Consider the following 25,580-nt stretch of genomic DNA (forward strand, 5'->3'; position numbering starts at 1 on the left):
GATTGAAAGCAGCGGGAGCCAATGGTGCCGTTTCTGTGTGTCAGCCAATCAGGAGAGTGTGTCCCGGACGGCTGAGGCATTTGTGGACATCGCTGGACAGAGATGGGGCTCAAGTAAGTATTAGGGGGGCTGTAGCACACAGAAGGCTTTTCATCTTAATGCATTGAAAGCATTAAGATAAAAAACCTTCTGATAACCGGTAAGACTATGGCATGAGGTTTAACTGGGTGCGCCCACACCCTCTCACAGATTGATCCCGACAGGGGTGATTGGGTGCTTAGGTGGCGAACCCGGTTCCTCAACACGCTTCCAGGGGTGTCCCTTTACTGTCTCCATATGTTTGCCAGTTATGCTCCCAAGGTACCGGGGATTTGTAGAAATATGCCTTCGGAAAGATTTAACTCACTACTGTTTTGGTACTACACATTTTTATTGGTACCTAGTATGCAGCATTATTATAAATCATATGCATTTTACTGTATAGCTGTATGTTCACTTGCATGTTTTGTGTAAAACCTTAATAAAAAACTTTGAAACAAACAAAAAAAACCTTCTGACTTTACAACCCCTTTAAGTACTGCAGAAAAAGTGAAATTTGCTCACTCACCAAGGGTAACTTTTATTTTTTCATAATGATGATCTCTTATTAAAAAGAAACCCTACCCAAAACAGAAAATGATTCACTAAAATGCATAGTGGAATCACCTAGTGGGTTTCCATCCAGGAGAATTGTATGCTCTTGGGGTCCCTAGCCGGGAAATATGTGACCACTGTTCTCACAGATTTCCTGGCTAGGGACCCCAAGAGCATAAAGAGTGGTCAATAGATTTCCAGTTTTAGTCCATTGTAGTTTTTTTTACTTGTGATCCCCTTGCATATTTAAGTCTTAATGGGGTGATGAAATGACTCCTCATCATGCCTACCCTCTGCAGTCAGCTCCTATATCCTCTGCTGTCTACTGCACCCTGTACTGATCCTGCTCTTCACCTTGGCTGCCCTCTGACCCCCTCTTCTCGTCACTACAGCTCCATTTGACCCCTTTCACTGTCAGTCAGACATCCAGTAGACACCTTCTGTGTGAAATTCTAATTCTACCCTAAATAGTCAATGTCAGGGAAAAGCCCAGCAGAAATATTGTGGTCTCTTGCAATAAAGATATACTGAAATGGCTTTCAAACTTAAAGGGGAGTTCCACCCAATTTTGAGAGGTGGTCTTAAACGAAAGACCACCTCTCCACCCCTCGTTTTTGGATATTAAAAATTTTTTTTTTACTTTCTAACTTACCTTTTTCCGAAGTACTAAGAGTACTTCCAATCCAGCTGGGCCGCAGCTGAGGAAGTCACATCCTCTTCTGCGACAAGCCCCCCGTTGTCTTCTGGGACATGTGTGTGTCCCAGTAGACAAGCTGGCCATTCACAAAGTGCCGCAGGACTCGCGCATAAGCAGTCAGAAACCGGCAGTGAAGCCGCAAGGCTCCCCTGCCAGTTTCCCTTAGTTGGAATGGCGGCGCCTGCACCCGATCCGATGGACGGAATGTTCTGGGGGGGCCGACATCGCGGGCTCCCTGGACAGCTAAGTGTCCTTATTAAAAGTCAGCAGCTACAGTGTTTGCAGTTGCTGACTTTAAAAAAAAAAAAAAAATTTGGCTGGAACACCACTTTCAGTAAGGTGCAATTTTTCCAAAATACCTTTAGCAGCCCCCTCACTGATTTACTGCATGCCTGTAATTGTCTTTAAACAGCTGATAACTTTTGAAATAGAAAAACTGAACTTTGCTTAAATATATTCATTTAATGCTTGCACCTCATTCCTTATTGAATAAATAAGCCAAAAAAGTAAATTATTTGTAATTGTAACCAATCCCACAGAGAACTGCAGCACTGGAGGTATGGTAAGAGTGGTTTCATGTCTCATGTACAATAAAACAAGCTCTGAAATGTTATACTTGGGGACTTTTTTCTGACAGCTAGCTTATTCATATCATCATATCTAAGCAAGCTGGTATGTGATTTGGATCAATATAACACACAGAAGAATGTTGCTGCATCTAGTATCATTTCAACTGATTTTATTAATACATGAAAAAGCATAATACATTCCTAGTGAGCTTCCATCACACCATGAGATTCAATACATACAACTAGTATGTCAAACATTAGTTCTAGTTAATCATTTCTGTCTCCTTGTGTAATGTTGACAAAGAATAATAATCACTTATTTTTGTTTCAATAGAGGAACCAGAAGCCTTCACAGTAAAATAAAGGGTCAGTGTGAGGCATCCAAAATGGATTTATAGTGAAGTTTCTTTTAATCAGATCCGCAGAGAATGAAAACCCTTCATAGCTAGAAGAAGGGAAAAATAATTCCCTAATGCTTAGCAGCTTGGCAGAACTCCAAAATCTCAACAAAGTGACTGTGAAAGAACAATATATTCTTGCATACTAATACATTTAATTAAATGCAATCAACTCAGACATGCTTAGAGGTACATCATTCTGACATGTATCTCTCCAGAGGGGAACAAATAAGGGTGCATTTTGTACTTTTCTGTACAAACTATTTTATAAATATTCAGTAGACATTATAGAATATATTTATCAATATATTTTAAAATACTGGTATTTTAGAGGCAGGACTGTGCTGGCAACAACCAATTTGTGTGTATATATATATATATATATAAACTGTATCAATAGGTATCCTATATGCCATCACCCTCTGCACGGAGAACACCTCCACCGCGCCCCTGACACCCGAATTGAACCTCAAGATAGCTTGATATATGCAAAACAATACTAAAATAATAATGAATTAATAATAATAATAAACTGGTGAATAACAGGAAATGTAGAGCTGCCCCCTTTAAATCAAAATGTGAATCAGCTAATAATTTAATCCTAAATGTCGGTTGGAAACCAAAATGGTAAACCGACACGTAGGATAAATAGACGGCGCTCAGAGACAATAAGAGTATACCTTGCAGTATACAATAGTGGTGATACCCTCTATTAATAAACTAATCACCTAAGTGTAGCACACTATTTAACAGTGAACCAAATAGCATAAAGCCTGTGAATATGAAATATAAATATATCTATATAACTATACAAAAACATATATAAATGACAAAAAAATGTGAAAAAGTAAAAATGTGCAAAGGTTTCAATCCATGCTACAAAAATCAGCACTCCATATAAAGTCCATAAACTAGAAGACAGCCTCCAAACAAGCTGCAAGTGATAAGTAAATTGGTGACGGATAAAAAATCAAGTGTCCCACACAAATGATTTCTCAGTGAATGTTGTCCACTGATGAGTGACTCCATGCGTCTTCCACCTCACCACCGTGCCAGTGAATCACACTCTCCAGACATACACTCACCGATATGAAATGCCAGCATTCTCATGCAAGGCAAAACACGCTTTCTTTACCACACTCCAGGGTAAATAACATATGCGATGTTCACGGTGATGGTATTCAATGGATCCACATAAAAGAAAATAAATGCTCCAATAGTGTAAATCAGCAATCACAATTTATTAAAATCACTGCAATCCTCACACATAGCACTCACATTGTGTAAAAGTTAAAACAGCAGAAATCGTGCAATCAACAGCAAGCTTCAACTCTGTGGATAAAACCATAGTGGCCAGTGGCCATCCCATGATATAAGTCTACCTATGACAAAACATGTCGGGGGCGTGGCTGTGAGTAGTGACGTGAACGCTGTCAGCCACACAGGAAGATAGGATTACGAGCGCACGGAGGAAAGGAGGCTTACCGAGGGAGGGGTGAGATTACTACCCAGCAACTGCACACCTCGGGTCCGCCGTGGCCACTGGTTATATGGTTTCATCCACAGAGTTGAAGCTTGCTGTTGATTGCATGATTTCTGCTGTTTTAACTTTTACACAATGTGAGTGCTATGTGTGAGGATTGCAGTGATTTTAATAAATTGTGATTGCTGATTTACACTATTGGAGCATTTATTTTCTTTTATGTGGATCCATTGAATACCATCACCGTGAACATCGTATATGTTATTTACCCTGGAGTGTGGTAAAGAAAGCGTGTTTTGCCTTGCATGAGAATGCTGGCATTTCATATCGGTGAGTGTATGTCTGGAGAGTGTGATTCACTGGCACGGTGGTGAGGTGGAAGACGCACGGAGTCACTCATCAGTGGACAACATTCACTGAGAAATCATTTGTGTGGGACACTTGATTTTTTTTATCCGTCACCAATTTACTTATCACTTGCAGCTTGTTTGGAGGCTGTCTTCTAGTTTATAGACTTTATATGGAGTGCTGATTTTTGTAGCATGGATTGAAACCTTTGCCCATTTTTATTTTTTCACATTTTTTTGTCATTTATATATGTTTTTGTATAGTTATATAGATATATTTATATTTCATATTCACAGGCTTTATGCTATTTGGTTCACTGTTAAATAGTGTGCTACACTTAGGTGATTAGTTTATTAATAGAGGGTATCACCACTATTGTATACTGCAAGGTATACTCTTATTGTCTCTGAGCGCTGTCTATTTATCCTACGTGTCGGTTTACCATTTTGGTTTCCAAGCGACATTTAGGATTAAATTATTAGCTGATATATATATATATATATACATACATATATACACACACACACACGCGCGCACGCACACACACACACACACAAGTCCAGATAAGACACAGTGAGTGGAGTCAGGCTGCACATGCTCAGTTTGGTCTCTATTGCTGGAGAGAACATTTCCTGCTTGATCGGAGCTAGTCAGGCCGCATGGTATTGATATCACGCATTTGGGCATGTATACAGATCCTAAATGACAACCCAGTCCCTCCCTCCTCCACCATGCCCAGTAATTAAAAAAAGAAGACAGTGGGTGGGATATTACATCTTGATTGATGGATGATCCACCTCCCATAAAAGCATGAGGACACGGGCTATAGTGCATTTCAAGAGACAGGGATTCCCATTAACGAGATAATACTACTGTACATGCTACTGCACTGTTCTACATTACACATGCAGCAATCAGCTATGATATCCATCACACCTGGACACCCTACCCCCTTTCATCCTCATGACACCTGGCACCCCACTGCCGGCTTGCTAACACCCTACCTCCTATCATCCTCACCCCCCCCCCCCCATAACCCACTGCCAGCTTCCAAACACCTGCACTAATTAAGCAGCTTATTCCAATGTTGAGAGGACAAGGGTCTCTTCGCCACAAATGTGTCATGGTGGGTAACGTGGTCTGTGGACGAAGGCATATTGAAATATGGAACACTATGTTAACAATAAAGATGCCACCCCAGGTGAATGAATAAAGTGTTACTAAACCCACAACAGTAAAATCAGTCTGTATATGCAGTAAAGCATGCTTATTATGCTCTGTGGAACCTAAGAGGTTAATCCCCCGCATTGTGTAAAAACGCTGTTCGATCCTGTCTTCTCTGATCCTCCTCTTCTTCCACTGACTCAAAAAAAGAACTCGATATTTACATAGTCAGGCTGCACATGCTCATTTTGGCGTGTATTGCTAAAGAGTTTTTTTTTTTTTTTCTTAGGAGAGTGCATGTTATCAGCACAGAGCCAATCAGCACTGTTCAGACAGAGGGTAAGGGGTTCTTGATTTTGATAGGACAGGGGTAGCAACCTCGGCCCTCCAGCTGTTTTGCAACTACAAGTTCCATGAGACATTGCAAGACCCTAACAATCACAGGCATGACCCCTAGAGGCAGAGGGATAATGGGATTTGTAGTTTCACCACAGCTGGAGGGTCAAGGTTGCCTACCCCTGTGATAGGACAATCATGGGAGAAATGAAAACTCCTCCTACGAGCTTTAACCACACACTGATATAAGTCAGAAGACTGCTATATACTTCTGATGAGAAAAGGTATTTAGCAGTTTATATTTACTAAAATAATTGCATTTCCATGTTCTGTGTACTGTGGGAGTCCAGATATGGTAAATGCAGGTTCTGGGTTTAGTAACACTTTAAGTATTAACATTCAGAACAATAAAGCAATTGAAACAAGCAATCATTCATCTTTCTAGCTATAGGCATGTAGAGAAAAATATCTTCACATTTCACAATAAAAGGAATTACCGCATTTATCGGCGTATAACAAGTACATTCATTTTAAGAGGGAAGTTTCAGGAAAAAAAACTAAATTTTAAATAAGGAACTTTGAAGCAACATAAGGGTCAGTGCCCATCAGTGCAGCCTATCAGTGCCCATCAGTGCAGCCTCATCAGCGCACATCAGTGAAGAAGAAAATTTACTTATTTGCAAGATTTTATAACAGAAAAAAAAATATATATTTTTTTAAATTTTCTGTCTTTTTTCGTTTGTTTAGCAAAAAAATAAAAAACCCAAGTGGTGACTAAATGCCACCAAAAGAAAGCTCCATCTGCCTCAAAAAATGATAAAAATGTCATTTGGTTGCAGTGGCATTCAATGTGCGACAGCACTGAAAGCTGAAAATTGGCCTGGGCAGGACGAGGGTGAAATTGCCTGGTTATGAAAGGGTCTGGGTGTAATTTAAAGCCCTAGTCTACATTTCTATGTTTTATGTTACACCCATATTTGAATGTAACCTGAAAGATGGTAATATTCTACAGCTCCCACCCTCAACATCCCCATTAAGCATTTTGTAATCTTTGGAATTAGATGCTGCTGTGTGGGGCACTGCCTGCACAGCCGCATCATCTATTCACAGACCCATTCACAAGGATCTGTGAATGAAAGACTCAAGTCCCATCAGCCACCGTAGCAGAGGTACTCGTAGATATCGACAAAGCACAGGTGCGGTGATGTCACTACACTTCAAGTCTAAAAATGACTTCCTCCAGACCCATAATGGTAAGTCCCTACCTCGGTCAAGACCTGAAGAGTTTGCAGGTGTCAGTGCACTGCACCCTCAATGCACCGTTCATGGTTGCAAAGCTCTGCCGGAACCATAGCAAAAAATAATAATGCACATTTTTCTTTTTTCAATGTGGGTGCAAGTTTTACTTCTTTCCAAAAAGGTGGCCTACATCATGCGCATTTTGCAGTCTGCTGTCAGTAGAGAACATTAAGTCACACAAAAGAAACATGACTGTAAAAGTAACAATGTCTTACCAGCCTGTCATATTGAAGTCTCTGTATAGCATCATCTTGCCCAGCTCCTTGCGTTGTACTCTTCTTGGAAATTCTAAATGTGTGAACTCATTACCCAGCAGGTGAGGTTGCAGAAAAGCCTAGAATTAAAGAAGAAAACACTTGTAACTTAAATCAATACAATATACAAAAATAACTAATAGTAAATTATAAAGAGCTTATGCATTTTCTAACAGCTAGCCAAAATGTTTTTATATTGTTCTGTGGCTTTTAGCAAATTAAATCATACACCCCAAATTTTACATCTCTTGGAATACAGTGATGAAATATTTCCACAAGTGTTCCCAAATGAGCTCAGTTGCTACAGACTTTAAAAAGTTAAACGGACTGGGTCACAATCAACCACTGGACTATTGAAAATGTAGAAAATGCAGGACAGCACATACGTAAGAACAGAGAAAGCTCAATGTTGGAACCCATGGGAAGTGGTCAGATGATTCAATCCATTGGTTGAAAGTGGACATTGACCGGTGCTTGCATGTCCCCTTATTCTCTAGGAACATTTACCTATTAGATGCACCAAGTTGTGGTTCTTTTAGGGAGTTCACAAATAAAGGAACGCATCTGCTTCATATTTTGTAACACGACAGGTAAACACGACACGACAGGTCGTAAAAAAATTCCTGCACTGCAGTTCTAAGCACGTGCAAATTAATGTAAGCAAATAAAATGTACTTTCCAGCCAAATACAAATGCCTAAATTTTGTTGTCTATTAAAACATAAAGCAATTTTATTTTTTTCAACAATATTGCAGAATTTGCATCCCAAGGAGCACAGTTCAATATTCCCACTGTCTATATTTCACCAATGTGTCGGTGACACAAAGATCTGCAGCTACTCCGGTTAAATGGGTTGTAAAGTCAGAAGGTTTTTTTGCATTAAGATAAAAAGCCTTCTGTGTGCAACAGCTGCCCTCCAGCACCCCCTAATACTTACCTGAGCCCCATCTCTGTCCGGCGATGTCCACGAGTTCCTCAGCCATCCCAGACTCTCCTTGTGATTGGCTAAGACACAGCAGCAGCGCTATTGGCTCCCGCTGGCTAACTGACTTTAAATTAGCAATCAGGAGAGAGAGAGAGAGAGAGAGAGAGAGAGAGAGAGAGAGAGAGAGAGGGGCCGGGAGAGCCGAAGAGGGATCCCGAGAGGAGGATCTGGGCTGTTCTGTGCAAAACCCCTACACAGGGCAGGCAAGTATAATATGTTTGTTATTTTTAGAGAAAAAAAAAAAAAGATTTTACAATCACTTAAAAGTCTCCACAAAATAACTTACTTCATGGATGAAGGCAGCCAAAAAAGTTTGTAGGGTGAACGGTTATATATTTAACAGTTCTACTCTGGTGTATTTGAGCTGGAAATAGAGGGAAAAAAAAAAAAACCCACAAAAAAAAAAAAAAAAAAAAAAAAAAAAAAGAAAAAAAGGCACAAGAAAGCACAAGATAGAGGTAGCCATCTGTGGGACCTGCAGGATGTTTATCCAGTAAAAAATTTGCAATTAGAATAAATGAAATGCTGTTAGATATGCAACCACAAGTTATATGTTCCATAAAAGATGAAGAAGTGATTCAGCTACTTTGAAGATTGAAATAGGAAACAGGGAAATGTTCTTATTATGGGGGCTGTTAATAACTCTGATATTGATTGGGCTAATGGAGCAGCACACTCAACAAAGGCCTATGATTTCTGGAACTGATTGCAGGACAATTTCACTGGAAGCCCCAACTCGAAAAAAAAATCTGTTGGATGTATTAATATAAAAAAACACTGAGCTCATTACAGATGTGCAAATTAGAGACAATTTGGGTAATAGCGATCATAATATAATTAATTACATGTGTCTTCAAAGATAAGTTAACCTTTTTTTAAAATAAAATAAATGCACTTTTTTTTTGGAGGTAAAAAAAAATGTGCATTTATTTATTTATTTTTTTTTTTTGGGAGCCTGTAAAGCATTGCACCTGCCATCAGCCAGATCGCAGATGCAATGCAGGGCTCTTGTAGACTCTGTGTGTAAGCTGTCTGCTTGTACCTCATATGGCTGGCAGTTACACAATGACAGGAAACCTCAATAAACGATCTAGAGCGCCCTTGTAGTTTACTACAAGCCACAAAGGCTGCTGGTACTTGTAGTTTCCTATTTGCAGAACTCTAAATGAATGATGCGGCCATTTTGGCAGAAGATCCCCAGCCTGCTGTCACAATGGATAATCGAGGGGGGTGGAATAGGGTTAGCTACAGCAGTAACATATTACATGTCACACCCTGAATATGGGTGTAACATAACATGTAACATGTTATGAGAGGTGAATTTATCCTTTAAGATACAGGAAAGGGAGGAATGTTGGTGTGAGAAGATATTTAAAAAAGCAACTTCACTAACCCGCGCTCTTTACTCATAATATTCAATGGACAACAAAATATAAGGCTGCTTTCACACTGGGACATCGAGAAAATGGGACTTAAAATGAGGCCCGCCATAACAATTATAATTGAGATGTGTACACGCATGTATGTACAATGAATTGGTTTATTAATCACAGTCTGGGAATTCATTCACAACTGTTGAAGATACATTGAAACAAATAATTGGTAGTCACATGACTTACACTAGAATTATCTTGCTCATAGCATATACAGTTAATGAATTGACATAATAGACATGAACAACAATGGGATACACTAGAAATACATGCATGTACACACAATGGAGTCAGATCAAACTTGGTATCAAACAGCACTTGACGCGTTTCATGGCGTTTCAGCCACTCATCAGGAGTATGAAATAATGATGTACTGTAAGAGATATCAAATATTAATAACGGTGCCTTTTTAAAGGGAACAAAAAAGTTTAACAAAAATGGTGACAGGTCAAAAACTTACAACTCTGTCCCGAGGATAAGCTCAGCCTCTACATGGGGACTTGTGGGGATCTCAAGCACGGTTTTAGCGGCGCTTTACCATCGTTTTTGCAGAGGTTAAAAGCACCCCGCTAGTGGCTGAAAAAGGGTTAAAATGACCCACAAAGCGCCGCTGTAGCGGCACTTTGCCGGCGCTGCCCATTCATTTCAATGGGCAGGAGCAGTTTATACACTGCTCCTAAGATGCTGCTTGCAGGAGTTTTTTTTAATGTCCTGCCAGCGCATTGCCTCAGTGTGAAAGCACTCGGGCTTTCACACAGACTGCACGGGAGCAGTTTTTCAGGTGCTATTTTTAGCCCAAAAGCGCTTGAAAAACGCTTCAGTGTGAAAGGGGTCTAAGAATTAAAAATTAAAACCTATGTGACTCCATTCTAGTGTAATTATCTAAATTAAGAAAAAGCTTGCTTTTAAGGCTGCATTTACACCTGAATGTTTTCTGCTGGTAAAACGCCCAACAAGCAAAATCCCATTCATTACAATGGCACCTGTAAACATCTGAGCATTTTGTCACCTGAAGCAAAACGTCTGAAAAATGCCTGAAGCTCAAAAAAGTACATGAGCTTCTTTTTGGGCAGATTACAGGCATTTTTCTTCTTTTTACATTGGTGACTTTTTGACCTGTACAAAATCGTGGCAAAAACGTTTGACTTTCTGCCTGAAAACGAACCGCTCAGGTGTGAATGCAGCCTAAAAAATATGCTGTAAAAGAGCAATCAGAGCAGCTAAAATAGCAGATAAAAACATATTGCTACAGTAAATAAAAAAATAAAATCTTTGCACACAGGAGCCCAAGCAAGCACCTCCAGAAGAGCCTAGTGTTCAAGAACACATTACAGACAAGCCCATCTTCTTCTCATTTGGGTCCAGTCACAGCTTGGCAACACCAAGGATCAGTCAATCCACAAAGCAGAAAAATTAACCCCCCCCCCACTAAAAGAAAAAGGATCTTGTTAAAAAGGGATGAAAAGGCTTTGCTTCATAAACATTTAATTTACCAATTAAGGTCTATTGACGTTGAAGAAATTGCTCAAACATGGACCGAAAACTGGTTACAGGAATGTGTCCAGAGAGTATTGATCAATAGCTCATTCTCTAAATGGACTAATGGTTTTGTCTTTGGGCCAATGCTGTTTAACTTGTTTATTAAAGACATTGAGGTTGAAATTAAGAGTTCAATTTCTGTGTTTGCTGACGATACCAAATTGTGCAGGGAAATAAATTCAGCACAAGATGAATTATTGTTACAGGAAGACCTAGATAAAATAGGAAGGGGAAAGCTACATGGCAGACAAGGTTCAATATTGAAAAATGTTGATTGGTGTACTTGGGAACTAAAAATATGCATACAACATACTTTTTGGGAGTTGGATCATCTGGGTTAATCTGATTAAAAAGGATTTGGGGTCCATGTAGATCACAGTCCCCCCCCCCCCCCCCCCCGTCATGACAATCTGCAGCTAACAAAACAGAACACTCTCTTGAACTAAAAAGGCCATATACAGTATCTCACAAAAGTGAGTACACACCTCACATTTTTAAAATATTTTATTATATCTTTGACAATACTGAAGAAATGACACTTGGCTACAATGTAAAGTAGTGGGTGTACAGCTTGTATAACAGTGTAAATTTGCTGTCCCCTCAAAATAACTCAACACACAGACATTAATGTCTAAACAGCTGGCAAAAAATAGTGAGTACACCCCTAAGTGAAAATGTCCAAATCGGGCCCAATTAGCCATTTACCCTCCCCGGTGTCATGTGACTCATTAGTGTTACAAGGTCTCAGGTGTGAATGGGGAGCAGGTGTGTTAAATTTGGTGTCATCTCTCTCACTCTTTCATACTGGTCACCAGAAGTTCAACATGGCACGTCGTGGCAAAGAACTCTCAGAGTGTCATTTCTTCAGTGTTGTCACATGAAAAGATATAATAAAATAGTTACAAAAATGTGAGGGGTGTACTCACTTTTGTGAGATACTGTATTCAAGAGATGAATCCATAACTTTCCCTCTTTAAAAAAAAAAACAATAGTTCAGCCTCATCAATTTGCAGTTCAGTTTTGGTCATCAATCCACAGAAAAGCAGTCTTTGAACTAGAAATAGTTAGGAAAAATCAACAAAAATTACTAAGGGGGTTGGAGGACTTCAGGTATGACGAAAGATTACAAATATTCACTCAGAGATCAGGTGGGGAGATACCCTCACACTATAAATATATCAAAGGGTGATTATTTAAAAATGGTAATAACCTGTTTACTCTAAGGCCCCTAAAGAATGCACACAGCCACAATTTAAAATCGAATAATGTAAGCTGGGAAATGGGTCCTTTTTCTTAGAGTAGTGAAAATGTGGAACCCTCTTCACAAGTTAGATTTACTGGGAGTATTGGGGAATTCAAAAACTTACCAGTCAGCATAATATATCATGGTATAGGAATTCCTAAATTCTATTTAAGGTTGATCCCACAAGTATCTCCGAACAACAAAAATTTTTCCCGAATTTCGATTCGTAATGAAACGAACTGCGCATGTCTACAATGGTCTATGAGAGTGCATGAAGGAAAATTCAGCCCTGTGTCAGGTCTGGGCTCAGCCCTTCCTTCTCCGTGCTGGCCAGTCAGCTGTCAGCTAATTGCCAGCTCCTATCTCTCCACAGTGACTCACCAGTTGATATCCTGCTCATCAGTCCTGCCTATTTACCACTTCAATACAGGGCACTTATACACCTTCCTGCCCAGACCAATTTTCAGCTTTCAGTGCTGTCGCAGTTTGAATGACAATTGCGCGGTCATGCTACACTGTACCCAAACTAAATTTTTATCATTTTGTTCCCACAAATGGTATTTGATCACCTCTGCGGTTTTTATTTTTTGCTAAACAAATAAAAAAAGACCGAAAATTTTGCTTTTGTTTCTGTTAAAAAAAATTGTAAAGAAGTTTTCTCTTTCACCGATGGGCACTGACAGGCACTGATACGGATGCACCGATGAGGTGGCACTGATATGCGACACTTATGGGCACTAAAAGGCGGCACTGCTGGGCACTGATAGGGTGGCACTGATCGGCATCCCTGTTGGCACTGGCAGTGGTAGGCATTGGAGTGGGCACTGATTGGCAGCTGCCTGGGCACAGATTGGCAGCTGCCTGGGCACATATTGGTATTTCCCTGGGGGTCTAGGGGGCATACCTGGTGGTCCAGTGTGGTGGCCATCCTGGTGGTCCTGGGCGGCTTCCCTGGTGGTCCTGGGCAGGATCCGAGGGGGGGCTTTGCTGATAAACAATCAGCACAAACCCCCCTGTCAGGAGAGCAGCCGATCGGCTCTCCTCTACTCGTGTCTGTCAGACGCGAGTGAGGAAAAGCCGATCACCGGCTCTTCCTATTTACATGGTGATCAGCCGTGATTGGACACGGCTGATCACGTGGTAAAGAGTCTCCGTCAGAGACTACCTAGATCGGTGTTGCAGGGTGTCAGACAGACACACCGTAACAACGATCGCCACGATGCGCGCCCCCGGGGGCACGCAGTGGCTCAATATCCTGATCACGTCATATGACTTCCGGTCAGGATATTGAAACCACTTTGCCGCTGTCATTTTGCTATATGGCGGGCGGCAAGGGGTTAAGCCGTCCAGCCCAGCTTATCTCTGCCTTCAATTTGGTCGACATCTCGTGCGTTCCTGTTAAAGACCTGCTTGGCTGACATTCCTCCTGGCTCCAGATCCTGCTTGCTGTTCCACTACGCTGTTCCCTGGCTTCCTGACTTTCTGGCTTGTCTGACTATCCGTTCTGGTTACCGAACTTTGGCTATGTTTTGACTACGTTTGTTCTATTTACTTTTATTATTAAACAAGTGTGATTTAACTGTACTTCTGTCTCGGTCTGATTCATGGTTTCTGACACCCTGCTATGGAGTACCAATAATCTTGGGAGAATTGAAGGTTAATTTTTAAATTTCTGTCCCATAACACTCAGAATACATTGTATTACATTTCACAATGGCAACGGCATTAACTTTTGTTAATATAGTGTATGTACTTATGTGGTTTTTTTTTTAATTTTGCCTTGACTTTGGCTTTAGCACTAACTAAAAACTAGACCAGGAGAAAAATAATTTGAAGTGAAAATTCCCTTAAAAAGTTAAATCTCACCTTTTTTGATGTGAGATGTGAACGTCATGCAGCATCTCCATTTAAGAAAATAAGTGGATCAGAAAAAAAAAAAAAAAATGTTTTGCACATTTGTTGGGCAACTGACCTTGTGAATCCAAATCTGTATGCAACACAAAAGCTTGTATTTGAAAATATACTATGAATTGTCTGTTCATGTCTGTCTTAGTACAATGTAACACATTAGGAATACTATAAACGCTGATGGGTGGAAAGGACTCACAAAGAAAATAGTCCACCGCTAATGCACGGGACTTGATGAGCAACACTTGCTATGCCTCAGGCAGTGTAATGAAAAGAGCTATTTGAAAGGGCATTCATTCCCTCTCTACTGGACAATGTCATGTACGTCATAAAGCGTTTTTTTGATTCTTTATGTTTAAATTTATGTTATTCGTACATGTATCATAGAAATTTACACAATGCTTTGTGTGACCTGGAGACTTTTGTTTGTGACATCAATCCAGATACTTGTAATTGTTGTTTTACTTGAAACTGCTATAACTTTTTATGCATATAGCTTTTAAAAGTAATGTCATTAAGATTCTACTCTGTCAATTGATCATAGCTATTGTTAAATGCAATGGATTCTTGTACAAAGTTATTGTAAATTATAAAATATATGTCAGAACACATTTGCCTATTCTCATATAAATGGAATGAGATGTGCAATAAGGTAAAACCAGTTAGCAAAAATGTAAAAGTCTCAAAGTCAAAACATTATAACAATGTTAAGAGCCCAAAACATGCCCAAATGCAAAAAAAAATAAAATAAAATATTTTATTCACAATAAAAAACATATCAAATGTTTAAATGTACCATTTAAAAAAAAAAAGGATCCCCTCTTCCTTTAACACTGTAAACGTCTGGGAACTAAGCAGACCAGTTGTTGGAGTTTTTGTAGAGGAATGTTGTTCCATTCTTGCCTGTTATAGGATTCTAACTGCTCAGTGGCTCTGGGTCCTCTGTCATTTTTTTTTTCGTTTTAAGATGTGCCAACTATTTTCAATTGGTGAAAGGTCTGGATTTCAGGCAGGCCAGTTAAGCACCCGGACTCTTCTACTACAAAGCCATGCTGTTGTCATAGATGCAGTATGTGGTTTAGCATTGTCCTGCTGAAATAAAAAGTCATCCGGATGGGAGCATATGCTGCTTTAAAACCTTGATATATCTTTTAGCATTAATGGTGCCTTTCCAGATGTGCAAGCTGCCCATTCCAGATGTACTAACACTCCCCCATACCGTAAGAGATGCAAGCTTTTGAACTGAGTGCTGATAACAAGCTGGAATGTCCCTCTCCTCTTTATATTGGAGGACACAAGGCCCACTGTTGCAAAAAAGAACGTCAAATTTTGATGAGTCGTACCACAGAACAATTTTCCGCTTTGCAACAGACTATTTTAAATGAGCTTTGGCCCAGAGAAGACAGTGGCATTTCTGGATGTTCAGATATGGCTTCTTCTTTGCAGGATAGAGCTTTAACTTGCATTTTTCGAAGGCACAGTGAATTGTGTTCACAGACAGTGATTTCAGGAAGTATTCCTGAGCCCATACAGTGATGTCCATCACAGAAGCATGCTTGTTTTTAATGCAGTGCCGTCTGAGGGCCCAAAGATCACGGGCATCCAATATTGTGTTTTGGCCTTGTCCCTTGCGCACAGGGATTATTCCAGATTTTTGGAGTCTAATGATATTATGTACTATAGATGATGATATATTTAAAGTCTTTGCAATTTTACATTGAGGAACATTATTCTGAAATTGTTTGACAATTTCATGCAGTTTTTACAGATTGGTCAACTTCTGCCCATCTTTACTTCTGAGACACTCTGACTCTCTAAAATGCTTTTTTTTATATCCAATCATGTTACTGACCTGATGCCAATTAACCTAATTAGTTGCAAAATGTTCTTCCAGCTCTTGTTAGTACCACTTACCTTGCCAACTTTTTGTTGCCCTGTCCTAACTTTTTAAGACGTGTTGCTATCATTAATTTCGAAATTACCTTATTTTGTTTTTTCTTATAATGGTACATTTTGTCATTTTAAACATTTGAGGTTTTCTATTGTGCATAAACTATAGGTTTATGAGATTGGGAAATCATTGCATTCTGTTTTTATATAGATTTTACACAGCATGTCCACTTTTTTGGAATTGGGGTTGTATTCATATATTTCAGTTGTCACATATCCCAAAAATAAGGGGATTATTCCCCATTTCAGAACAGTGGGCAGAGTCACTGCTTTACACCCTATTGGCCAGATTCACATTCAGTACCACTGGTATATAGTGCAAATAGCAGAAATTAGAAACCCATTTATTCCAAACTACATGCAGCTGTTTCATGCTATTTGTCCTGTGTGACATCCCTTCTGCTTAGGAAGGCTGTATTGTGCTGCTCACCAATTAGAGTGAGGGCTTTTTGATTGCTTGAGCACCTTTTCACCACATCTTGTATGGTTATACTGTCTTGTTGGGTCCCAAGCCCTACTCCATAGAAGCCATGGTTTCCGTATACTGCACCAACGATGGCCAAATGGCCTGAAATAGCTGTATGCAGTTTAAGGGGATTGATAATCACCAAACAGAATTCTCATATTTATCTGGGGCTACCTTGCTGTAATTACATAGCAGAAAGACGATTATGGTTCCTACGGGGAGCGGTCTCAAATAAGTATGGACTACATGTATTTCTAGCATTGTCATGAATAGACTGCATAGAAATGCAACCCATAAAATACACTTCAGTTGTGTTATAGGTGGTGTTATTGCTCAGTACTCAAACCTTGCACTATTTAACACCTTGAAGTTTAATAAAGAAATTACAGCTCAGTGACATACAATAAGCTGTCTATCTTTTCTAAGCAATATGCCAGGTAGAGTAAAAGAGCCCTATTTTAATCACAAATCACTATGCTCTGCAGGGTCTCAGATTACCGTATTATATAATCCAAGAAAGGCTACAGGCTTTGATCAACATTTACATGCATATCCAATACACTCAATGAACTGCGGGGTCATTTAATCTCAGAGAGGAAGGAAATGGCAATCAAGTGGAAAAATCCAAGCCAGCCAATTAACTACCCACTCCAGAATGATCAACCATAGGTGTTTGACTGTTGCAGGAACTGGCTGATACTTTGGGTAAAGATCGATTGTTCAGTATTTAAGCTACTTTTTATTTTCTCTTTGCTGAATTAACTTTAGAGAACCATTCCGCACATCTGATAACATACCTTTGACTTTCATCCTCCTAATCAGAGCACAGCCACAAAGACAGCAAAAGCAGAACAGAGCAGTGACCTTGAAAAGCAATCAAACCCAAAAGAAGTTCCTTTAAAAAAAAACTTTAATGGTTTTGATTAAATGTAAAATATACTTTACATTTTTAAACTATATTATATTGATTTTATACAACAAAATCCAAGCTTTTTGTTTTTTTCAAAAGAAGCACAACAGAAGCTGTCAAAGTCCCCCTTCAAGAACTCTCTTTCTAATTGAAACTTAGTACTGAGCCATTTGTACAGTAATACAGTGCATCCGGAAAGCATTCACAGCGCTTCACTTTTTCCACATTTTGTTATGTTACAGCCTTATTTCAAAATGGATTTAACTCATCATTTTCCTCAAAATTCTACAAACAATATACCATAACGACAATGTGAAAAAAAGTTTGTTTGAAATCTGCAAATTTATAAAAAAAAAAAAAAAAAAAAAATCACAAAATCACATGTACATAAGTACACAGCCTTTGCTCAATACTTTGTTGAAGCTCCTTTGGCACCAATTACATACAAAACCTCAAGACTTTTTGAGTATGATACAAGCTTGGCACACCTATTTTTGTGCAGTTTCTCCCATTCTTCTTTGCAGGACCTCTCAAACTTTATCAGGTTGGATGAGGAGTGTCGGTACACAGCCATTTTCAGATCTCTACAGAGATGTTCAATTGGGTTCAAGTCTGGGCTCTGGCTGGGTCAGTCGAGGATAGTCACAGCTGTCCCATAGTCACTCCTTTGTTATCTTGGCTGTATGCTTAGGTCTTTGTCCTGTTGATGAACCTTCCCCCAGTCTGAAGTGCAGAGCGCTCTAGAGCAGGTTTTCATCAAGGATGTCTCTGTACATTGCTGCATTCATCTTCCTCTTGATCCTCACTAGTCTCCCAGTTCCGGCTGCTGAAACATCTGTGGGGAAACATCCCCACAACATGATGCTGCCACCACCATGCTTCACTGTAGGGATGGTATCGACCAGATGATGAGCGGAGCCTGGTTTCCTCCAGACATGACACTTGTCATTCAGGCCAAAGAGTTCAATCTTTGTTTCATCGTACCAGAGAATTTTGTTTCTCATGGTTTGAGAGTATTTCAAGTGCCTTTTGGCAAACTCCAGGTGGGCTCTCATGTGCCTTTTACTGAGAAATGGCTTCCGTCTGGCCACTCTACCATACAGGCCTGATTGGTGGAGTGCTGCAGAGATGGTTGTTCTTCTGGAAGGTTTTCCTCTCTCAACAGAGAAATGCTGGAGCTCTGCCAGAGTGTTCATCTGGTTCTTGGTCACGTCCCCGACTAAGACAATTCTCCCCCGAATGCTCAGTTTGACCGGACGCCCTGCTCTAGGAAGCCTGGTGGTTCCAAACTTCTTCCATTTACGAATGATGGAGGCCACTGTGCTCCTTAGGACCTTCAATGCTGCAGAAATGTTTATGTACCCTTTCCCAGATCTGTGCCTCGATCCTGTCTCGGATGTCTACAGACAATTCCTTGGACTTCATGGCTTGGTTTGTGCTCTGACATGCACTGTCAACTGTGGGACCTTTTATAGACAGGTGTGTGTCTTTCCAAATCATGTCCAATCAACTGAATTTACCACAGGTGGACTCCAATTAAGTTTCAGAAACATCTCAAGGATGATCAGTGGAAACAGGATGCACCTGAGCCCAATTTTGAGTGTCATGGCAAAGGCTGTGAATACTTATGTACATGTGATTTTTTTTTTGTTTTTATTTTTAATACATTTGCAAAGATTTCAAACAAACTTCTTTCTCATTGTCATTATTGGGTATGGTTTGTAGAATTTTGTGGAAAATAATAAATTTAATCCATTTTGGAATAAGGCTGTAACATAACAAAATGTGGGAAAAAAGGGCTGTGAATACTTTCCAGATGCACTATACAGAGAGGACAGTGAGGGTAAGGCTGGTCATAAGGCTGAACAGATTCCCCTATCTGCACAAGTAAGGTGGATGGAGAAATCCTCTCCGCTGAGTTATTGCATTCTGATACTGAGAACTCCTTTGCTGCCAGAATACATTGATCAGACCTGCAGCTCTGATTTTGCAACAAGCCAATTTGAGAGAAGTTGATCTAATGATCAATGGGAACAACCACAGATGGATCAGAATTCAGGTGGTCCCTGCTGAACTGGCCGAATTTCAGTCCATCTATGGCCAGCTTATAAGTCACTGTTTTGACTCATTCGGTGTGTGTACATCTGAGTTAAAGCAGAGTTACAGCTTTTCTTTTGTTTTTTTTTTTAAAACACCCATGTGATGTTTACACCACATCATATACATAGCGGTATGATTACTAAATGTATGTGTTAGCATTCATTTTCTTTTTAGAAAACTTACTCGGCTCTCCCGAGCGAGCACGCTCCCATCTTCAGTATGGGTATCTGAAGCCCACTCGCTTCTTCTTCCAGGATATGGCGCTGCTGGCTACCCAGCGTGCACCTCCCGATCTTGCACACGCGCATATTGTAAAAATTGCAGAGTAGAAATGGTGTTGTAGGTGCCGCAATCCTGCTATAATCGGGAAATCCCAATGCTGCTCTTGCCGCCACTGATCCCATCTCCGCAGTCAATGTAACAATGGCAACAACAGACTGGTTGCCCTTTTAAAAAATGGCGCTCATCTCCATTTTGCATTGCATCATTTCTGCTTAGGAAATACCGCAATGCTAAAAGTGGAGGATGCCCACTGACTCCTGGGCTTGATGAAACTTATATCCCAGGAGCCAATGTACGGCTGGACATGACATGAGCAAAGTTTAAATGTGGGTGGAACTCTGCTTTAAATTAATAAGCTATATTAAAATCAGGTAAAGTTATAGGAGTACTTGGTATTTATCATTAATAAATCTTATTAGGAAAAAGACACATTATCACCTTCCTCTCATTTGCATGACACCTGCTTATCAGATATTATGCATTCCTTAAATGCATTCACACTTGCGAAAAGCACTTGGTTGGGTAAAATGTAAAAAAGGGTCAGGCTATGAAAATTCTAAAGATAGTACAGTGCTCGTTTGTGACTGGTGACTGCGCTTTAGAAGGATACACAAGCAGATTTTTGATTATGCATCTCTGCCGTCCCTAATATTATCCCTTGAAGTTGAGACTTCACACAGCAATTGCCAGAGGATGTACAGAATTGAGTAAACAAGAGTGACAAATATTCCAGAGTAGAGCAGCTGTTGCACTTCTCAAATCAATTCCCATCTGTAGCTATATGTATGAAAGACATCAAAGAAATCAGTAAACACTTCGAAGAAATCACTCTACTGCTCTTCCAGTAAAGAGAAGCAGACCAATAATCTCAGCATGTTTGATGCTTGGATGTACAAGCAACATCACAGGGTTACCTGCTGATGCAATAGATGTAACAGATGTACTTAATGCAATATATATAGCGGGTCAATAGAACATTTTGCAGCTTATCGGTAAGAAAAGTAACTGTTCAACTTCATCTTTAGATTGCCAGAAGTCATAAATATGACCAGACCTATGTTCCTGGGAAATCCGTGAGAAATGCCAGCCCCTAGGCACATGCCTGCTCTTCACTTAGTATGCAGTCTTCATTTCATATGTCTAGCAGTTTGTAGGTCGCGTTGTGTATGATTACATTATCATGCACGCTGAAGGTCCATCTAAACTGAGGGTAGGTAACCACGGCACTCCAGCTGTCGTGGAACTACAAGTCTCATGAGGCAATGCAAGACATCCTTAGGCAAAACTTCCAGGAGGTAGATGGGATTTGTAGTTTCACTACAACTGGAAACCTGAAGTTGCTTAGCCCTGATCTAGACTCTTACTACAAGCCTCAGAATAGGCAACTACCCCTCTTCATGAGTAGAGAAAAAAAGATCGCTGCTCACAGGTGATGAAATCGGTAACACTCCAATGTTGCTTCTGTGAGGTGGGGTGCACGCCCTGCCACTGCAGCAGAAAACATGGAACAGAGAATCTTTGGATTGGCAGCACACCCACACAGAAAGTAAAGTATAAAGTCTTTATTGAAGAATAAATATTAAAAGCACTGGATGGGTACAGGCAGGGGAAATGCAGGTAGGTTGACGCGTTTCACACTATAGAAATGCTTTGTCAAAACCACAGAAGTTGTAAAAACTACAAGCACACTTATAAGGCCCCTTTCACACTGGGGCGTCGGTGGTAAAGCGCTGCTGCAGCGGTGCTTTGCCGGCGGTTCTGCAGCGATGCCCATTTAGTTCAATGGGCAGGGGCGCTTTAGGAGCAGTGTATACACCGCTCCTTCATCGCTCCAAAGATGCTGCTTGCAGGAGTTTTTTTTACCATTCTGCAAGTGCACAGCTCCATTTTTAGCTTTGTACCGCCTGTAAAGCGCCTCAGTGCGAAAGGGGTCTAACACATAAATAGGGTTGCCCCGATACCACTTTTTTAGGACCGAGTACAAGTACCGATACTTTTTTTCAAGTACTCGGCGATACCGATTACCGATACTTTTTTTTTAATATCACGTGACAGTGTTTTTTTTGTTTTGTTTTTGTTTTTTTTTTTTAATAGTGTTTTCTTTTTTTTTTGGGGGGGGGGGGGGGGGGTGAACGGTGTATGTGTACGTGTTTTTTTTTTTTTTTGTTTTTTTTTTACAATTTTTATTTTTTACAATAATATTTTTTTTATTCTTTATATGTGTTTTTTTTTTTCTTTTTTAATCAGCCCTGTTGGGGGGCTTTGGTGAGATATCAGGGGTCTTAACAGACCTCTGATATCTCCCCCTTGAGACAGAGAAAGGGACAGAGGATAGAGATTCCCCAGTCCCTTTCTCTGCAGCCTCAGCTGCGCTTAGAATGAATGGAGAGAAGACAGCGGCTCCTCTCCATTCATAAACTGACACATCGTAATCACAGGAGATTACAATGTATCAGTTATGTGAATGGACAGAGTCAGCTGACTCTGTCCATTCACACAGCGGAGAGAGACAGCAGAACGGAGGGGACAGAGAAGGAGAGGGGAACGGAGGGGACAGCGGAGAGACACAGCAGAACGGAGGGGACAGCGGAGGGGGACAGAAAAGGAGAGAGGAACGGAGGGGGACAGCGGAGAGACACAGGGAAGGAGAGAGGAACAGAGGGGGACAGAGAAACGGAGGGGGCATGGAGGAGGATGCAGTGACAGTCAGCGGGGACCGATCACCGCTGTATGTCACTAAAGCTGCTGAAAGCCGCTGGGGGAGAATCTTGTAACTCCCCCTTGCGCCGATCACAGCTGGCTTCCAGGTATCGGGGGAAGCATCGGGAGCAATTGCCCGAGTACAAGTACTTGTACAAGTACTTGGGCAAATGCTCGGTATCAGTGCCGATACCGATACTAGTATCGGTATCGGGACAACCCTACACATAAATCACATGACAGCACAAGTGCATCTCATTAAAATTAGACTCAGCTATTGCAACTTCAGACCAATCAAATCTCCTGTTTATAAAATTGTTTAAAAACAAAAACAGAAACACAAAAAAGAAAGAGATTCTATTCCATATAGCAACCCCAAAGAGCGGAGGAAAAAGAAAAGGAAACTGCATCCCCCGCCCCAGCTATACATCAATCATAAAAATGGGTTAAATCCCACTCAAAATTTAAACCCTGGGGAATTCTAGTACTAAGAGGAAATATCCAGAATACTTCCTGCTTACACAAGATCCTGAACTTAACTCTTCCCCTACTTGGTGTGGTTACCTTCTCTATGCCCTGTATTTGTAGCAGGCTACTGTCCCCACCATGGAAATTATTGAAATGTCGGGCTACATTAGTCGCTTGTTTCCTATCAATATTTCCAATGTGGTCATTGAAACGATCACTCAGTCTTCTTGTAGTGCGACCCACATATTGAACCCTGCAAGCTTTACATGTGATCAAATAGATCACATACAGTCAGGTCCATAAATATTGGGACAATGACACACTTCTAATCTTTTTGGCTTTATACACCACCACAATGGATTTGAAATGAAACGAACAAGATGTGCTTTAACTGCAGACTTTCAGCTTTAATTTGAGGGTATTTATATCCAAATTAGGTGAATGGTGTAGGAATTACAACAGTTTGTATATGTGCCTCCCACTTTTTAAGGGATCAAAAGTAATGGGACCGATTAACAATCATCCATCAAATTTTCACTTTTTAATACTTGGTTGCAAATCCTTTGCAGTCAATTACAGCCTGAAGTCTGGAACGCATAGACATCACCAGATGCTGGGTTTCATCCCTGGTGATGCTCTGCCAAGCCTGTACTGCAACTGTCTTCAGTTCCTGCTTGTTCTTGGGGCATTTTCCCTTCAGGTTTTGTCTACAGCAAGTGAAATGCATGCTCAATCGGATTCAGGTCAGGTGATTGACTTGGCCATTGAATAACATTCCACTTCTTTCCCTTAAAAAACTCTTTGGTTGCTTTCGCAGTATGCTTCGGGTCATTGTCCATCTGCACTGTGAATCGCCATCCAATGAGTTCTGAAGCATTTTGCTGAATATGAGCAGATAATATTGCCCGAAACACTTCAGAATTCATCCTGCTGCTTTTGTCAGCAGTCACATCATCAATAAATACAAGAGAACCAGTTCCACTGGCAGCCATACATGCCTACGCCATGACACTACCACCACCATGCTTCACTGATGAGGTGGTATGCTTTGGATCATGAGGAGTTCCTTTCCTTATCCATACTCTTCTCTTCTCATCACTCTGGTACAAGTTTATCTTGGTCTCATCTGTCCATAGGATGTTGTTCCAGAACTGTGAAGGCTTTTTTAGATGTTGTTTGGCAAACTCTAATCTGGCCTTCCTGTTTTTGAGGCTCACCAATGGTTTACATCTTGTGGTGAACCCTCTGTTATCACTCTGGTGAAGTCTTCTCTTGATTGTTGACTCTGACACACATACACCTGCCTCCTGGAGAGTGTTCTTGATCTGGCCAACTGTTGTGAAGGGTGTTTTCTTCACCGGGGAAAGAATTCTTCGGTCATCCACCACAGTTGTTTTCCATGGTCTTCTGGGTCTTTTGGTGTTGCTGAGCTCACGGGTGCATTCTTTCTTTTTAAGGATGTTCCAAACAGTTGATTTGGCCACACCTAATGTTTTTGCTATCTCTTTGATGGGTTTGTTGTGTTTTTTCTGTATAATGATGGCTTGCTTCACTGATAGTGACAGCTCTTTGGATCTCATATTGAGAGTTGACAGCAACAGATTCTGAATGCAAATAGCACACTTGAAATTAACTCTGGACCTTTTATCTGCTCCTTGTAAATGGAATAATGAGGGAATAGCACACACCTGGCCATAGAACAGCTGAGCAGCCAATTGTCCCATTACTTTTGGTCCCTTAAAAAGTGGGAGGCACGTATACAAACTGTTGTAATTCCTACACCGTTCCCCTGATTTGGATGTAAATACCCTCAAATTAAAGCTGAAAGTCTGCAGTTAAAGCACATCTTGTCCATTTAAATACATTTGGTGGTGTATAGAGCCAAAAAGATTAGACTTGTGTCGATGTCCTAATATTTATGGACCTGACTGTATCTCGTATTGCAGTTGATAAAACTTTTTATACCATAAATTCTATTGTTATATGTAGACATTTTTCTCCTTTTACAGCACGGGCAATTATTAGAGCCACATTTGAAGACCCTTTTAAAACCCAGCCAAGTCCTAGCGGTGGAACCTGATCTAAACTCACTGGATGACAGTGAGTTACCTTAAGAAGGGGCCCGACGGGATATCGCTTTGGGCCAGTTCACACCAGATGCAGTTCCGTGTGCTTTTTTTTTTGTACAAAATGCATGCACAGTGTTTTCCATGTATTCAAATAGCTCTAGTTCACACCATACAGTCAGTTTCCGGTCAATTTCTGCACCGGAAACTGACTGCATGGTGTGAACTAGAGCCATTGGAATACATGAAAAACACTGTGCATGCATTTTTAGTGCAGAAAAAAAGCGCACGGAACTGCATCTGGTGTGAACTGGCCCTAAAACCACCTGACAAAACTTTAGCAAAAATA

General features: G+C 40.5%; 1 protein-coding gene across 1 annotated transcript in view; it reads right to left on the bottom strand.

The window, feature by feature from the left end:
- Positions 1-25,580, bottom strand: part of PPM1H (protein phosphatase, Mg2+/Mn2+ dependent 1H) — a 283,507-nt gene that overhangs the window by 48,412 nt on the left and 209,515 nt on the right. The window contains exon 6 of the mRNA XM_073620253.1: positions 7,143-7,261. Coding sequence (XP_073476354.1) covers positions 7,143-7,261 — 119 coding nt within the window. The remainder of the gene's footprint in view (positions 1-7,142; positions 7,262-25,580) is intronic.

The sequence above is a fragment of the Aquarana catesbeiana genome, linkage group LG03 (assembly GCF_042186555.1).
Source record: "Aquarana catesbeiana isolate 2022-GZ linkage group LG03, ASM4218655v1, whole genome shotgun sequence".
In the NCBI taxonomy this organism is placed as follows: Eukaryota; Metazoa; Chordata; class Amphibia; order Anura; family Ranidae; genus Aquarana; species Aquarana catesbeiana.